At 39.1% G+C, this 18,674-nt stretch overlaps 2 protein-coding genes across 3 annotated transcripts in view; one reads left to right on the top strand and one right to left on the bottom strand.

Annotated features, from left to right (window-relative positions):
• aacs (acetoacetyl-CoA synthetase) overlaps nucleotides 1–694 on the bottom strand; it is a 41,309-nt gene extending 40,615 nt beyond the window's left edge. The window contains exon 1 of the mRNA XM_034871875.1: nucleotides 363–694. Coding sequence (XP_034727766.1) covers nucleotides 363–516 — 154 coding nt within the window. The 5' untranslated portion in view covers nucleotides 517–694. The remainder of the gene's footprint in view (nucleotides 1–362) is intronic.
• Nucleotides 695–5,210: 4,516 nt separating this feature from the next.
• Nucleotides 5,211–18,674, top strand: part of gak (cyclin G associated kinase) — a 29,188-nt gene continuing 15,724 nt past the window's right edge. For both annotated transcript variants that reach the window (XM_034870978.1, XM_034870977.1), the window contains exons 1-5: nucleotides 5,211–5,581; nucleotides 14,459–14,520; nucleotides 15,433–15,492; nucleotides 17,633–17,747; nucleotides 18,211–18,353. In XM_034870978.1, the coding sequence (XP_034726869.1) occupies nucleotides 5,440–5,581; nucleotides 14,459–14,520; nucleotides 15,433–15,492; nucleotides 17,633–17,747; nucleotides 18,211–18,353 (522 nt within the window). In that variant the 5' untranslated portion in view covers nucleotides 5,211–5,439. The remainder of the gene's footprint in view (nucleotides 5,582–14,458; nucleotides 14,521–15,432; nucleotides 15,493–17,632; nucleotides 17,748–18,210; nucleotides 18,354–18,674) is intronic.

Here is an 18,674-nt window from a genome sequence, read left to right as displayed (position 1 = left end):
ATCGTATTAGTCTAGACTAATACAGACGCATTTAACACATCTCTTCAGCTATTGATACCTGCAAAAATATGCGGATTCACTGTCTCTTCGGCATACCCCCTTACGGTTGCACACCAAAGCTAGCTTGAAACATTACACTGTAAGCAGCAGACAGTGGGGTAATTGAGAGTTTAGCTTCTTGTGTAAAGTAAGTACACATACAGACGTAAAGATAGCTGCGGAGATACGCTGTTTCTGTATTCAGCTCAGATGTATAGCTTCTCAGGCGCAATACAACCCTACATGTATTCATTGCAACACAGCTTTGTCTATTTGTCTCTCTGTCTGGGTCCTGACTGTCTTCCTTCCTCTTCTCTACTCACCCAGATAAAGACCGTAGTCGGTGTTGACCTGTATCCTAAACTTGTCCATATGTGTGTTCCTCTTGGAGTCCGGGTACCACAACACCTTGCTCTCCATATCCATAATTTTTTCGCTCTTCCCTTCCGTGTCTTTAGACATGTTTGTCGCGTCCATTTGTCGGCTGCCAAACACCGGTTAGAGCGAGCACCTTTCTGAAGCAAACTGTCCCTGAGGAGAGGGATCTTGTTAAATTAAGTCACCGGCTAGCGACTTAGTTTCAATGGCTTGGGAATTACAGCGCGCGGCAGTTAGCAAGGCTCTGTCAAAGGCAAGCGTGGGGCTGCCAAGGAACACTGACAGACCACGCCTCGGCGTCATGACGTAGAAGAGCGAGCTATGTTCAAGAACGCACATTGTTCAATAAACTATACAAAAAAAACGGACTAAGTTCCCTTGAATGTGTAGGCTACAATAGACGGTTAATATAACATTAATATTTACTGTCAATGATGTTTACTTGGCCAATTAAGCTGATTCTGAGTAGCTCCCTAACTGAGTTAGATCAAATTTAAAGGTGCCTCGAGAAGTTTTAAAACATATTATTGGTTTTAGGAATGTGTAAATCGTCTGTCTGTAATTTAATTTATATTGTTTATGACCCCCAGCGGGAAATTACAATTTACACTCTGTTTGTCAATAATCACTACACGCTGGCCTAAAATACACACACATGCACAAATGGAGAGATGTCAGAATGAGTGGGCTGCCCTGAATGGTTGGGGAGTACAGTGCATTGCTCAAGGGCACCTGGCAGTGCCCAGGCGGTGAAGTGGCATCTCTCCAGCTACCGATCCACACACAGTACCGGGACTTGAACCAGCGACCCTCCGGTTCCCAACCCAACTTCCTACGGACCTAGCTACTGCCACACTTCTCATAATGTAACCCCTAACCTTAAAATTAAATGAGTATTTCAGTTGTCAAATGAGCTCAACCAATGATGTGGAAAAGCGTGCACCTTACCAAACTATAATTTAGAAAATGTATAATTTTTCACATAGGCGCATCAACTGTTTCATTGAAACTATAAGATTCCCAGCACATGGAAATACATGAACACGAATTTTAATTTGATTAATACTTTTGTGTTAATCGAATGAAAGTAAAATACAGACATCCCATATAAAAAACTATGTATTCAACCAAAACATTATTTGTTTTGTATTTTGCCTACATATTTGAAGTATTTATTTCTAATGCTAACTCATCAATACATACTAGGCTATATATCCTTAATTTGCATATGGCCTGTGTATGTTTACAATTGCAAATTTTTAAGGTTACATTTCATGTGTATTGCCTGTTTTTTGGGGGGTAGGTTTCATTTTCCAGGTGCACTCACTTATGGTCAGCCTTTTATATTACTTGTATTAATTATATTTAATTTTAGAAAAAAATGTATGTAGTGGCTAGACAGGCTCCTGAACTATCATCAGTCATCGTGGAGTATGTGCTAGTTTTGGGTTATTGTTGTATTTTGTCACATAGTAACTAGCTTCCCCTACTGGGATTTTAAAAGCGATTTAATCTAGTCTATAGGTAAGTATATGTCCAGATTGGGATAATAGTTCAGTCCGGGAAAATACCAGAAATACCCACACATAGCCGGAATATACTGTAACCTTATATGAGATTATCCTCTTGCAAATATAGGTGCATTTACTTTTTTAACAAAAAAACATGTTGTGGAGTATAGAATTATTTAACCCACGCACTGTAGTTGCATTGCGTAGAAGTCTTGAACATCTCCCACACGTGAACGCGCAATGGAATTGTATGAACAAGTCTCTCGTGCATGCGGGAAACTTGCCTGTCAAAATGAAGGATTTTGATTGGTCCTTTGCAAACTGGTTCCACATCAGCCGACGGATCAGTCTATGCAGGAGGTGTGCAATCACCGTTGTACTGGCGTCTGATTCGACCAATGATAAACTGTCTTTTGGCGCTTCAAAGGAACCATATTAGCCAATCAGAGAGCAATAACCTTAAAGCGTTTTAGGGGTGTGCCCAATCACTCAGACAGGAGAACGGCCCTCCTCAATGTCAAGTGGTGCCACCCAAACTTTTTTCATGATGGACATTTTCGTTTATAGTTAAACCATGTCCTATTTGATGCGTATGGCAAATGTATAACAGTCTAAGTTCACAGTATGTATTTTTGCAATCTGGACTCTGGGTCCTAGGAAGCAGATGCTGACACCAGAGAGAGACTAAAGTACTTATTTTGCCATTCAAGTTATTAGCACACAGTAATTCAAAGTATGAATGGCAAAATATGTACTTTAGTCTCTCTCTGGTGTCAGCATCTGGTTCCTAGGACCCAGAGTCCAGATTGCAAAATGCATTCTGTGAACTTAGACTCTCATAGCACCCTCTTAACCACACATGTTGTAACTGTGCCTTTATCAAAAGAGCTGTGGCAAGACCTTGATAAAAGCATTACCCAAAACCAAGGGATGTTGGTGTAATCAACATTCATTATGTTGTTGCTATCAAACAGACAACTGACTTGAATGTGGCATTATTGAAGGACAATAAATATTTCTCAAGGGGTTCAATGTTAAAAAATTGGGGGACGCAGCTAGTGCTCATGGCGCCATGCTTGTCACAAACACTGGCAAAGCCACCAGTGTACATTGTGTGGGACTTACCAACAGTGTTGGTAGAGTGTGTGCATTCATGATGCATCTTTAACCATGTCTTTGGGTCCAATTTGACCCATTTTCAAAAGATGTTTATACCAGCAATATGGTTTCATTTTAACCAAATTGCCAGAAATTAACATGGATGGTTCCATGTCACCCTCTTCTCTAGTAAAATTAAGAATCTGTACACTACTTTCATTATATTTTGGGTGTTTTATTTAAGTAAAGCATATTTCTTCTTTTTAAACCCAAAAATTAGGTTTATTGACCCTGAATTCTAAGAATAAGTGTACAACTTGTTGCATCAGGTAGGACTAGCAGTGTGAAAAAAAAAAATCCAACGTAAAAGTGACACAATGTCAAAAAAAGGTAGAAAAAAAAAATGTTAAAATAGCAACTCAATGTCAAAAAAAGCAACAAAAAAATTGAAATAACATATTTTTTTCATCTATTTACACAAAAAGTGCAAGAAGCCTAGGGGAAAAATGTTGAAAAAAGTGTAAATTTCTTTAGCCGGGAGGACAACACAAGGGTTAAATAAGCGCAGCATCATTTTTCTGTAAATCTCTAAAATTAAAGTCTGCAGAGGCAGTTATTTTTTTGACAATGGCTGTTTGAATCAAACAATTTTCTAAAAAATACATTGCATGCCAAAACCAGTGCCTTAAGCATGCAAAGACATAGGTCCCATAATTCTTTTGATTTAGTGTAAGACAAAATCCCCCACAAACTAACATTGGTGTGGACTTGTTGTCTTGTATGCATTTCATTTTCTTGTTGATTGTAAAATGATGTGCCTTTAGAGTGCCTTCTTTAAAAAAGATTGCAAAGGCCTGGACTTGGAGCTTATGCGTCTTAAATCTGGCTAATTATGACTGTCGTCTCACTGAGACAAACCTTTTTTTGGCTGATTTGACTGATTCTGATAGATATTAAGAAGATCAATGGACCCTGGCATCATTCCACAGCAAGTTATCGATCCAGGCTCGGCCTCCACATAAGCTCATATCTCCTGCGGTACAGCCTAAATTCACATTTTGTAACAAGCAGCAGCTGCATCTGTCATTTTGTTTCATCATGGATCTCTTTCCCAATGACTACACATGTCTGCATTGCATTACGTAAGACTCCATGTGTCTGTGTGTGGTTAATGTTTTATGTAAAGCACTTTGAGTTGCCCAGTTGCTGAAATGTGCTATACAAATAAAGCTGCCTTGCCTTAAATTAAACACATGTAAGAGTGATGTGTCCAGTAGATGGGGTACTAATTCACAAAATTGTAAACTCATGTGATAGCCCTACTGTAGATAAGACCTGAGATGCAAGGTTTCGTTTTTCAGCAATAAAGGACCCCTTACAAGATAGAAAATATGGGACCCCCTCATTTATGTCCTTTGGAATAAGTTGACATTACCCTTTTTTTTTTTACACTTCTCTATAGTCTTAGTTATGTGAAAAGAACCCAATTAATTCTGATTATGGCATTTCAACTAATGTAAAAATTGTTGGATTACGGAAAATCTAATAATAATGTATATGGCCTATAATGTGTTGAAATACGAAATTAAGCCTTTTGTAAAATAATGATACGGACCCCTGGGGGGTCCCCAGCAGTGCTATATATAGTAGATTACAACACTTTTCTGTAATTAGAAAAATGCCATATGTTATAAAGTTTGTGGAACTGAAACTTTGTGTGTATACGTCCTCTTGACTCCTCTGCAACTATTATAACCAAGAAAAATATGTAGACTACCAGAAATGCTATAATGCATACAAAATGTTTACTGACTGCCTGATAAATTTAGGTTTTTCAAAGTAGGCTTCATTGCAAAAACAAAAATGACTTATCCGTAAAGTTTTATCCAGTTTAGCCATACATTAATGTCACAGCAAGGATTCGAACACGTTGCAACATGCCTACATTTCTTGACCGGAAAAGATCCGTTTGTATCGTTCGTGAGCATCTACAGTGTGTTGTTAATTAAAATCAACAACAGATCGCATAGAGAGAATTTTGACAGCTACAGTCATAATAAAAACAACTGGCGACTGAAGTAGAAGAAAAAAAATCTTGTATTGTTCCCATAGACTACATTATTAACAGTCTGTGATTGTTCCATAGGTTTTCTCTCCATCACATGACCTAATTGGGTCCTGACGTCATCACACTTCACGGAAGTCAGCACTGGCGATGGTGGCGGCCTCGTCAACCTAGCAGCAGGAAGAGGATGTTTGCTTTCAGTAAAATGATAATATCACCTGAATACAAGCCTTTATAAGAGAGTACACCGCCGTAGAGTTTTTCCCGCTGAGTCTGCTGGGGTTCAGACAGCATATTCCCTTACCTGGAGCCGGCCTATGTGAGTTTGAAGCAGGACGCTGGATAAAAATGTCTCTTTTCCAATCGGCACTGGATTTCCTAGCCGGGCCTGGGACATCCGGAGCGGCCAGCCGGGACCAGAATGACTTCGTCGGACAAGTCGTTGAGCTTGGTGACATGAAACTGAGAATCAAGAGGGTGATCGCGGAAGGTGAGATGATGTACCAGTACGAGAAATGTTGATAACGTCTTGTGCGGCTAGGCACGCTAACTAGCTTAACTAGCTAACAGGCTAGCATTCGTGTCATATTTGGTAGTGTAACTGGTAGTCAATGACAATAGCGTTTGCAACTGCAGAGCTATGAGTCACCAAGTAAACACCAGTTGAATGACTTGGTTTCGTGTGTTTCTAACAAGCAGTAAATCCAATTCCAGATTCTGGTGTGCGAGGGTGATGCATTCAAAACTTTAAGTTGCAGCTTGCATAGTACGGAACCAATTTATTCTCGCTAAGCTGTCATGATAACAGCTGCAGCTACAGCAAAGCTGCATTTTACATGTCCACCAACTCCCAGCCCATAGCTTGCTAGATACCTCAGACTTTTCATCTTTTTTGGCAGCAAGACATGTTTGACTTAAAAGAAAGATCATAACAGAGGGAGCAGAAATGAAGGCCGTAGCTGAGGGAAAATATCAGGGATGAAATTCTTGCCACCAAATTAATACTTAGCTTGGTATGTTAAAGACACGTTTAATTTTAATTTACAAAATCAGATGCATCTGAGCATCTGCAGAGCTATTCTGGATTCCTTTTTTTGTGAAATTAAGGTAGAGACTGGTTTAGTGTGAATACTTCTTCCATGATCCCTCCCTCTTAGATCTATTCATGTGTTTATGGCTAGGTCTCCAAAAGAAACAAATCAACAGAACAAAAGATGAAACGATGAAACCGGATGTTCAAATTTCTAATTTTGTTCCAGGAAGGTCAGCATCAGCAAATGTAATGTCCAGTTGAAACTTTTTTTTTTTTTTTTTAAATGGGACTAGTTTGCCAGTTAGGCTATATGTATATTATCTTAAATATGAAACTCTAATTAACCAGAAGCATACCATACAGCTTGGTCCTCTAATCCTAAACTGGAGGTACCACTATTTCAGCAACAATTGATTAAAATAATGTAGGTATTTGTTTGTATGCAGCAGATCTCTGGTTACATGACCCATGCAAACTCAGAGATCAGGTTTCTTCTCTGTGGCAGAGAACAGGGATTCTTGCCCTTGAGTGGCAAGACAATCGTACTACAATGAATCTTTTTAGTCACTTGCAATAATGTCTTGTAGAGCAGACAGTAAACATGTAGTCTAGAATTTTTATTTTGGTCTGATTCTGTTTAAAAATACTGGTTAAATCAGATTTAACCACAGATTGTATTTGAAATACATTTAACAAGAAATTGCTTATTAATCTATTGTTTAACATGCAGTGAGATCAGTTAGGCCCCAAAACAAGTAATTCATTGCTTGGTGTAACAGAGTTTCAGCATGATTAGACCAGTAGGTCAGAGTTGAAGTCACGGCCCGTGGTGCAGCTTCAGTGGTTCAACAGACAAACTCTCAACTGACTGTTGGTTTTTTAGCAATATGTATTGACATTAGACAAGTGGGCAAGTCTCTCTGTTGTGTCTATGAGAAAGTGTGAGCCATCTTTGTCCACCTTCAAGAACTTGCTGACAGATTGTTTCATCGCCGTATGTGCACTGTTTTTGTCTTTCCTTTTGTAATTCAGAGTACCCACTTCCATGTCCATATTTCAAAACTCTCAGAATGTCACTGGTAAGGCTGCGAAAAAATCAATTAACAAGATGATTTTTGAGGTCTTTAAAATGCCAGAAATAGTGTAAAAATCTTAAACTGAGAAGTGTTCACAATTGAGAAGCACCAGTTAATGGTTTACATTTCTGTAAAATAAATGATTGCTTAACTTAGATTGGGCAATAACAATCAATATCATATCGATATATGATATGAAACCAGATATTGTCTTAGATTTTGGGTATCGTAATATCGGGATGTGACTTAAGTGTTTTCTTTTACTGGTTGTAAAGGCTGAATTACAGTAAAGTGATGTACTTTTCTCAACTTAACAGACTGTTCTGTTTTTTCCCTTTTCCCCACTTAGACATTATGTCCACATTACTGATTATTATTTATCTAAAATCTAAGTGTGAAGATATTTTGTTAAAGGAGAATTCCGGTCGATTTCAAGAACACGTAGCTCTTTTGTTTGTAAAAAACAGTCGGTGCTGCCTACACGGAGTTATCCTCCTGCTAGAATAAGCACCCAACAGACTTAACTGTATAACCTGTGACTGCAGTAGATGGGACAGAAAGGCATAAATGTTTTAGCCAGTGCACATACATCTGTTTATTTCTTGTTTTCCGCTAGTCGAAACACATCTTTCTGTCACATCTACTGCAGTCAAATTTGCTGTGTTCATTTGGAAGAAATTACCGCACATGGCTAGGCACTTGTAATGACATTTAAAGCATATTTCGAGGCTAAAAAACTAGTTTAAAACTTGCCCTGTTTAAAGCTGTTGGGTGCTAACTCTAGCAGTAGGGAAACTTGGTGTAGGCAGCACCGATGTTTCTTGCTACTGACAGCACTCCAAACTTACAAACCACAGAGCTACGTGTTGAAATGATCTTCTTTCGGTATATATACATACTATCAACTAATCGTTTCAACACTAATTCCACTCTGATCAACAGTTTAATCACAGTGTCAGTGCAGCTATAGTTATAGAACACACTATTCAAATTTAAAGCCGATAGTAAAACCACTTTTAATTTTACACTAAGCCTTTGCCCTTTTCAAACTCCCGTCTTGCTCTTTTGAAAAATGCCTGTTGTTGTGTTTTCCATAACAACATATTTGGTGAGAGAATACAGGGCCATGGCTAGTTTGTCTGTATGCTGTATGAGCCATTTGGACAGATAGGCAACACTCATTCAAGGTTTGTTGCACTGCAAATAATCTATTTGGGTAGCCACATGATGCTGTTGTGTAAAACTAGGAAAAGAAGTCATCACACAGTGATGGCTTTCATGGTAGTATTGAGTTACGTTTCACAACCACATTCTCTGTATTCTTCAGGTTATTAAGACCGTTTTTTGGACCAGGGGAACCTGACTGGCCTTTCCTTTGTTTTGGCCCTCCTCTAAGAAGGTGAAACCGCAGATGAGAGACGTCTCTTTATTCAGAGCAAGAGTGGATACGCTTTGTTTCATTTCTCATGTATTCCTGTAATCATTTAACACAACCACGAAGATCATGCTCTAGAAAGATTCAATACGTTTGGGTATAATGGAGTAGGGTTATTATTTTTTAAGCTAATTTTTTGAGCATTTTTAGGCTTTTTTTTGACAGGACAACTGTAGAAATGAAAGGGGAGAGAGAGGGGGAATAACATGCTGAAAAGTGCTGCAGGTCGGAGTCAAACCCAGGCCCGCTGCGTCAAGGATTAAACCTCCATATATCGGAGCTGAATCTACCAACTGAGCTACCCGGGCGCCCTGGTGTCGGGTTTTGACCCCCATTTTTCTTGGAATAGATTTTTAATTGGAGCAAAGAAAATGGAGCCTTTTAGTTTTCAGCCCTTCCCTTTGCCAGCACAAGATGGAGAAAGACATGCGATCCCCACAGGGACGGCTGTGCGTTCTCACAGCAAAGTCACTGGCATGGCATGTAAATGTTGCTGTAATGGACAATAAATGATGTTCTGGTTTGATAGCCTGTTGCATTTTGTGTTAAGTGTAGTAAGGTAAAGTGTGCGTCAAGTGTAGGACATGGGCACAAACACACAATAAAAGCAGTGTTTGCCTTTCATGCTAAAGACATTAGGGTCAACAACCATAAGGTTGCTGGTTTGAATCCCAGACAAGGTTAAAAAAATCAGGACTAACAAAATAAAATCATTCATTAATTCATCACCTGAGCACTCTTCGCTATGTACATAAAGATTAGAATCTTGACGCTGCTCTTTCAAGTTTTGACAGAGCAAAGCAAGGCTTGTAGTTGATTGACTTATTACTATGGTAACATTTCCCTGGCCTTGTTTGGACTGTGGCTTGCTAAATGTATAGACATACAGTCTTGGTTAGAAGTTTTGAGAATGACACAATTATACATTTTTACAAAGTCTGCTGCCTCAATTTTTATGATGGCAATTTGCATAAACTCGAGAATGTTATATACAGTAATCAGATGAATTGCAAATAATTGCAAAGTCCCTCCTTTCAATAAAAATGAACCTAATCTTAAAAAAAACATTTCCACTGGATTTTAGCCCTGCCACTAAAGAACCAGCTGACATCATGTCAGTGATTATCTCGTTAACACAGGCAAGAGTGTTGATGAGGACCAGGCTTTAGATCACTCTGTCATGCTGCTTGAGTTAGAATAACATACTGGAAGCTTTAAAAGACAATCATTCTTCCTCTGTTAACCATGGTTAGCTGCAAAGAAACATGTGCTGCATTCATTGCTTTGCACAAAATGGGCTTCACAGCCAAAGATATTGCTGCTAGTAAGATTGCACCTAAATCAACCATTTATTGGATCATCAAGAGCTTTAAGGAGAGAGGTTCAGTTGTTGTGAAGAAGGCTTCAGGGCGTCCAAGAAAGTCCAGCAAGCGCCAGGACCGTCACTCAAAGTTGATTCAGCTGCGGGATTGGTGCACCACCAGTGCAGAGTTTTCTCAGGAATGGCAGCAGGCAGGTGTGAGTGCATCTGCACGCACAGTGAGGCAAAGACTTTTGGAGGATGGCCTGGTGTCAAGAAGGTTAGCAAAGAAGCCACTCCTCTCCAGGAAAAACATAAGGGACAGATAATTATTTTGGAAAAGGTACAGGGATTGGACTGCTGAGGAGTGGGGCAAAGTCATTTTCTCAGATGAATCTCTTTTCCGATTGTTTGTGGCATCTAGAAAAAAGCTTGTCCGGAGATGACAATCTCAGCGCTACCATCAGTCTTGTGTCATGCCAACAGTAAAGCATCCTGAGACCATTCACGTGTGCAGTTGCTTCACAGTTAAGTGAGTGGGCTCACTCACAATTTTGCCTTAAAACACAGCCATGAATAAAGAATGGTACCAGGACATCCTTTGAGACCAACTTCTCCCAACCATCCAAAAACAGTTTGTAGACAAACAATGCCCTTTCCTGCATGATGGAGTACCTTGCCATAAGGCCAAAGTGATAACTAAGTGGCTTGGCTAACAAAACATCAGCATTTTGGGTCCATGGCCAGGAAACTCCCCAGACTGCATGGTCCATGTTAATCTCATTGAGAACTTGTGGTCAATCCTCAAGAGGAGGGTGGACAAAAAAAAACCCACAAATTCCAACAAACTTTGAGAATGGATTATGCAAGAATGGCTGATGGCAGTCCTCATCAGTCAGGATGTGGCCCGGAGGTTATTTGACAGCATGCCAGGGCGAATTGCAGAGGTCTTGAAAAAGAAGGGTCAACACTGCAAATATTGACTCTTTGCATAAAATGAATGTAATTGTCAGTATACGCATTTGGCACTTATGAAATGCTTGTGATTATAGTTCAGCATACAGTAGTAACATCTGACAAAAATATCTACAAACACGAAATGAGATAACTTTGTGAAAAGCAATCCTTGTGTCATTTTGAAAACTTTTGACCACGACTGTACACAGATACACACTTGAAAAAAATGTTCGGAAACCAAAATATCTTGTCCTGTCTAGGTTTATTTAACAGGGAGAATGCACAATAATAATACATATAAAATGTGCCAGAAAGTCTATATATAATCTGCTGTCCTTGGACAGGTCGTACAATGTCCCACCGAAAAAGATAAAAGAATTATAATTGTAGGTTTAACCCATTACAAGTAAAATTGACTATAGATGTAAAAAAAAAAGAAATACCACATAGCTAAGACAAGAAAAAACAAGAAGTTTAACCTTTCAAAACAAAAAATGAACCTGACGAACATATAGACATAGCACAAGTGACACAAACAGGCAAGACAGGAAAGACAAGATAGCAGCAAGATTTAGTGTCTACATGTAATTTTGACATTCCTGATTACCTGTTAGCCACTTCTTTAAATTAACTATAAAAGAAGCAAACATTTTAAAATTCCTAATAGGAATTGGAATGAGGTTCCATTCATCAGCAGCCCTGACGTAAAAAGCTGTTTGACCCGAATGCAGTTTTCCTCAACTGGACAATGCAGTCACCTCTTGCTGTACTCCTGTGAATAGTATATATATTAATTGTCATAATTTTAACTTTGCATATGCATACAGACTATATTATGACAAATGGCACTTTTTAAATAACCTGGCTCTCAGTGGCATCGATATCTTTTTCTACATCAATAACATTTTAATTAGAACAATGTGGTGCTGTTGTATAAAAACATATGGTACATTCAATTGAGGAACAGTCTGTCCATTGTTATTATTTGAAGGCTCAAAGAACACCATAGCAAGCAAACCTACTTTGCTAATATGTTTCTGATTATTTCTGCATCGTGACCCATAAATTGTCACCAGTTAAGGTTTAAGCCACACCTTCAATGAATTATTATTTTTATTAATATCTAGCAGGGGCTAAGCAGTGGCCCAAACAAAAGCTAGAAAAGTAAGCTTGTGACAGGCAGGTTGCTCGTGTTGTTCTTTAGCAAGCCACGAATGCTCAAATGTCTGTAATGTGGCTGCTCAGTAACCAACAGATAAGAGTGTGGTTATATTAGGCAGCTCCCTGGTTTGTTTATGAGTGTAAGAAGCAGGGCGTTGCTGGAGGTTTTAGTGCTGTCTGCGGTCATTAGGAAAAACTAAATGAATTCTGTATCCTGTGGAATGGGATGTGCCGTTATCTCCACATCCGTTGGATCTTTTTTGGTTTTTACAACGCTACTACTTAAAACGGACTCAGGTGACATAACGGGATACAATGTGCAATAGATTAGATTAGATGCAGATGTATATGTAAACAATTGGTGCTGTAAAACAATCAGCAGTGAAAATTGAAATACCAGTCAAGGTAAGTAGTGCAAGATGCAGATATAAACAGTTGTTACTATAGTAACAGTTAGCAGTGCAGGTGAACATCATAGTATTGCAGATAACAAGATGGGGGCAGGTGTGAGGAGGGAGAGGAGAGTATATCAGTATATGAGGGGAGTGGGATCAATGAGGGTTAGAGTTCAAGAAAGAGACAGAAAAAACTGTTCTTTAGTCTGCTGGTCCTGGTCCGGAGGCACCTGAAATGCCTGCCGCAGGGTAGGAGAGAGGAGTCCTTAAGGATGTTGCGAGCTCGATGAAGACAACGTTTCCTCTGGATGTGGTCGATGGCGAGTAGTGGAGTCGCAGTGATGCCCTGGGCGGTTTTCAGCACCCGCTGCAGTGCCTTGCACTCTGAAACAGAACAGCTCCCATACCACATTGTTGCACAGTTGGTCATGATGCTTTCTATTGCACAGCGATAGAAGTTCACCAGGATAGTTGAGGAATGCTGATTCTTCCTCTGTGTCCTCAGGAAGAAAAGGTGCTGATGAGCCTTCTTGACATGTTCGCCAAGATGTGGGACAATAAGTGCAATATAAGGGACATTATCATTAACATTCTGTTTTAACTGTGTACTCTTTTTACTCCAATTATACTTCAGATTAAATACATACATATGTACAGTCGGGAGAACACGTATTTGATTTTGAGGAAGAGATTGTTGGCCAAGATCTGGCAATACATGGCCCCATCCATCCTCCGCTTAATAAGGTGCAGTCGTCCTGTTCCCTTTGCAGAAAAGCATCCCCAAAGAATGACGTTTTCACCGCCTTGCTTCACGGTTGGGATGGTGTTCTTGGGGTTGTACCCATCCTCCTCCTTCCTCCAAACATGGCGAGTAGACCAAAAAGCTCCTCCTTTGGATCATCCAGAAAACGTTCTGAAAACGTCAGACGGGCCTGGACATGCGGTGGCTTGAGCAGGGGGACTTTGCGTGTGCTGCAGGATTTTTATCCATGACGGCATTGTGTGTCACTAATGGTTTTCTTTGAGACTGTGGTCCCAGCTCTCTTCAGGTCATTGACCAGGTCCTGCCGTGTAGTTCTGGGCTGATTCCTCACCTTCTGAGGCATGGAGCCCCAGACCAAGGGAGATTGACCATCATCTTGAACTTCTTCCATTTTCTAATACTTGCGCCAACAGTTGTTGACTTTTCACCAAGCTACTTGCCTATTGTCCTGTAGCCCATCCCAGCCTTGTGCAGGTCTACAATTTTATCCCTGATGTCCTTACACAGGTCTCTGTTCTTGGCCACTGTGGACATGTTGGAGTCTGTTTGAGTGTGTGGACAGCTGTCTTTTATACTGGTAATGAGTTCAAACAGGTGCAGTTAATACAAGTAGTGAGTGCAGAACAGGAGGGCTTCTTAAAGTAGAACGAACAAGTCTGTGTGAGCCAAAAATTATAGTGGTTGGTAGGTGATCAAATACTTATTTCATGCAATAAAATGCAAATTAATTATTAAAAATCCTACAATGTGATTTTCTTGATTCTTATTCTAGATTCCGTCTCTCTCAATTGTGTACCTACAAAAATAACAAGTGTACCTATGATAAAAATTACAGACCTCTACATGCTTTGTAAGTAGGAAAACCTGCAAAATTGACAGCTGATCCTACCGTTAAACTTGTTTATATCTATATGAGCCATACTGTTAACCTAATTTTGATAAATCATGTAAAATACCAAGTGTGACTGTTTTAGTTGCAGCACTCGGTTGTTTGTTAGAACCACACAGCTGATCATCACTTTAACTTATTGAAGTCGAACAATCCAAAAACTAATCAGACAGTAGCTAGATTAAAGTGTTACAACACATCCTGCTCTGCATCACACAATTTCTGCAATATATTGAACATTTGCGACTGATGATTATGTATCACTTTAAGAGCTTAACAGTGCATGCACTATTCATGTAGATGTAATTGCCACTAAACAATGCATATGACATCCTGGTTTCTCTCTGTATTCTTATAGGTGGCTTTGCCTTTGTGTACGAAGCCCAAGACATGAGCAGTGGTAAAGACTATGCCCTCAAGGTAAGATAAAGGTGTACCCACTGAGAAAATTCTAACTGTTGCTGCATGGTCCATGTTGAGCTCAATTTTTGGGCTGTAGTACCCTATATTGTACTTTCATTCATCTACTCATTTGTCAGCAGACATGGTGATGTCTATAAGCAATACACTGAATCAGAAACATTGCTCTGTCCACTTTGATTCTGCATTCTATGGTACATAGGTGTAATATGTATTGAATACTACGTATTCTTGGTAAATACCAATCAGTACATACAGAATGCCGTATGCACTACGTCCCTACATATCAATAGACTTGTAACATCCAAGTGGACCTGACCCTTTACATTAAAACACTAAGTATATATATTTAGACATTATGCTCTGCTAATCACTTATGACGTAACTGTTAAAGAAAAATCTGAATGTGGGCATCTACCTTTTGTGCTATGTTATTGACCACATTACTCAGGAAAAAATCCTTGAGGATGTTGTTTCTTAGAGCACAAAAAGGCTCAAAGAATTATTACTAGAGTATTGATAATGTGTGGAACATCTGCTGCATACTTATAATTCTTACTTATAATTCTGTCCATGTTGTATGTGTACTCTTGCATTCCTCAACTAAGGAAGTAGTATTTAGTAGGAAGACTTAGAGAAAAAATAGATTCAGTCTGCACTTTTTCGTAATACTGCTGAACTGTGTAGGTTACGATGCTTTGTTTTTTTTTATAAGTTCAGCAAAAAATGATGGATGCACATGGGAGTAAAAGATAAAGCGTTTGTTTAGTGCTCTTAGTTATGTTTTGTAAAAAAGGCAGCAACGAATTAATCCTCCGATCGTCTTCCGACGAATGCTAAAAACACATCTCTTTTGAATGCACCACAGATTAAAAAAATAAGTTTGTGCGTGTGTGTTTGCTTTTGTTACAGAGGCTGCTGTCGCATGAGGAAGAAAAGAACAAGGAAATCATACAGGAAGTCTGCTTCATGGTATCCTTAATTGTTTCCAGGGAATTATTGAAAGGAACTTTTTTTATGATTAGCACATAGCAGGGGGAAACATGAGACAAAGGTAAGTTAAACTGTTACCCATGGCTTCACAAGATTGTGGAATGCGTCCCCAGCACAGTTTACAATCATTACTAGATCACTTGTAGTTTACTGGCAACAACATACATTTCAGAAGGTACAATACGGAAACTAATATATATTTACAGTATTTTACCAGACTGATCTAATAAAATGGCAAATGTACGACACGCCAATTTGAATGCCATTATTGGCATTTTATCGCTTTTTAGCGTGTTTATCAATGCCTTTTGGCCTCCATTGACTTACGTTACCTTGTGATTGTGTGTGAATTCACCCCGTGGCGAGTACTTTGAAAGGGCGAAAATCCGCTTTGGTCGGGGGAGTGGATGTGTAAAAGACAGGACTTTCACCCAGGAGACCGAGGATTGTGTCCCATGTGTCATGTTTCCTAAACTCAACCGTCACTTTCTTCTTTTACTAAAGCCAACCCCGTTTTCTTTTCCTAAACCCAACCAGTTGTTTTCCTATACTCAACTGTAGCTTTCTTCTCGCAATAACGCTGCACATATACAGGGTAGACACACATGCGGATAGCTCAAAATGCCTATAGATAAAACACCCCTTGGCCAAAGAAAGTTGACGTGTATATTTGAGCAAAGTCATGAGGCCATGTTCGTTTTATTTACATAGACTTTGAATTTGTGAATCTTTCCTAAAGCACTCCGCTGTGTTTCTTATTTGAAAAAAAGTAATGGGCAGGACAGAAGATTTCAAAATCTGAAAATCTATTTGATTGACAGATCTGTTATTCAGTTGTTGCCAGGAGGAATAAGATCATTTAAAAATACTTTTGTGCATCTATGTCAAATGTCAAATCACTGAAGCATCCACCTTATTTCAATGTCTAAGGAGATGTTTACTTAATGGAGTTACAGTTTTTATTGAGGAGATAACTCAGTCAGCGGAGGAAGCTACCAAACCTTCTGGCCATTAGCTAAAAAATGCTGGGACATCTCTTCTACTGTTGCGCAAATGTTGTTTCATGCTGTGTAGCAAATTGTGGCGGCGCAGGCTGTTGGTAAATGAAGCCCTGTGTTCCTGGCACCATTGAAACATTGTGTTTTTGGAACTTGATTATTTGCATAATGTATAATACCTTAAATGCTGACAGGGCAGAAAAATAAAATCTAAAGTCACTGGTGAATCCTTCCTATCCCCCAACCAACTGCTTTGACTGTTTGACCCAAAAGCAACATTACAGTTTGTGAATACAATTGCTCCTTTGAGACTTGGCTATGCATCAAAGTGGAAGGCAGAGTAGGTTGATTTTAAATCGTTGGAGATCAATGGCCACAATGACTAATTAAACTCACTGTTTAATTATTCAGTTTGATTTTTATCCAAAGTAGTTGGTAGATTTGACAAGCCACAGGTAAATCCTACCAACTCTGTTACCAGAGGATGATTGACACCCCAGTAGTGTTTATACCAGAGCTCGACCAATATATCAGCAGGCGGATATTATTGGCAGATATTAGGCATTTCTCGACCTATCGGGGATCAGCATTTATAATGGCCGTTTAAAAAAATACTAATTTTTGTTATCATTCATCAGAATCATTTGTAATGACAAATAAGTGATTCTGATAAATGAATATTAAAAAAAATAAAATAACGGTCAACCATGTTATGAGTGTTGGCGTTGCATAGTTTGTCCACCAAAGGGCACTCTACAGCTTCCCTGTTGGCAACCCTTTTTTTTAATTGTGATTTTGTTCAAAGGACTCTAAGTTTCTCATCTTAAGGTTGTATTTTTATACATTTTATTTATCAGAACTTTAATATATTTTGATGTTCCTTGTTTGGTTGTTCCTCTGTTTGGAAAGCAAATTATCATATTTTAGTGAGAACCCATAAATAACTACTAATAACTAATATTAGGGAAATCTGTTTATGTTTTGTTACGCGTTTCTGTATTAAAATAAATATATACATATAGGAATATCGTTTTTTTTAATAACCAAATATTTGTATCAGTATCCGTAATCGGTCTGGCTCTAGTTTATAATGTATGTTCCTTGACCAGCTTGCTCTATAGAAAAAGCTGTCCGGTCATCCCAACATGGTTCAGTTCTGCTCTGCTGCCTCCATCAGTAAAGAGGAGTCGGACACCGGGCAGGCCGAGTTCCTGATCCTCACTGAGTTGTGTAAAGGTAACTACACGCATTCGACAAGTCAAATTGCAGTAAGTCTGAGTAGTCAGAACCATTCCCTAGTAACTGTCACTGAACTCACTCGTGATGAAATGGTTTCCCGTCTGCAGCCTTTCTGCTTCCTGCTCTACTTCCTTTCTGTTCAGTCTGACTGTTCGTTTAAAACAGGCTTTGTTTTCATTCTATAGTTGTTGTTTTTTCAGCTTTGTGAGCAACCTTACTTACCCTTGAGAAATAAGTATTAACACTATTCAGTCATTTAATTTGATGTGTGTGAAGTATTTTTTTAATTATTTGATCAACTTTTGGACAAGACATTTATCTGCAGTGTCTCGTGTTTTCCCAAATGAATCGTACAACTTAGAATCAACAGACAAAAAAGACATCTGTGTAGGGACAGGTGTTGTTCTTCACTTTGACTTTCATTCATCTGTCTATTTTTTATTTATCTCTTCTCCCTCAGGTCAGCTGGTGGACTTTATAAAGCGAGTAGAGCAGAGGGCTCTCCTGTCCTGTGACACTGTGCTGAAAATCTTCTACCAGACTTGCCGTGGCGTGCAGCACATGCACAAACAAAAACCTCCGATCACACACAGAGACCTCAAGGTATGTTGTTCTTTGGTCGTTGGATGAGAGTTAGGGTTAGGGTGATTGGCAATCACGAAATCCTGGAGGGACTGAGTATCCATGATATGCAGCTCCCTAGAATGAATGAATTAAATGTAACACCTCAATTTAACTACATTTAATTTCATATGAATAAGATTGAAAGCCCAACAGTTGATCTAACTATAAACTACTAATTGGTAATTAAATGTGTATTGAGTGACATGCTAACCCGCTGTCCTTAGTAGAAATTCTTTATTAGGAATAATCCCTTGAGATGTGACATCTCGTTTTCGAGGGGGTCCTATAGGCAAAGCATAT

Source organism: Etheostoma cragini, chromosome 5 (assembly GCF_013103735.1).
Source record: "Etheostoma cragini isolate CJK2018 chromosome 5, CSU_Ecrag_1.0, whole genome shotgun sequence".
NCBI lineage: Eukaryota > Metazoa > Chordata > Actinopteri > Perciformes > Percidae > Etheostoma > Etheostoma cragini.
This window is presented reverse-complemented; position numbering and strand designations above follow the sequence as displayed.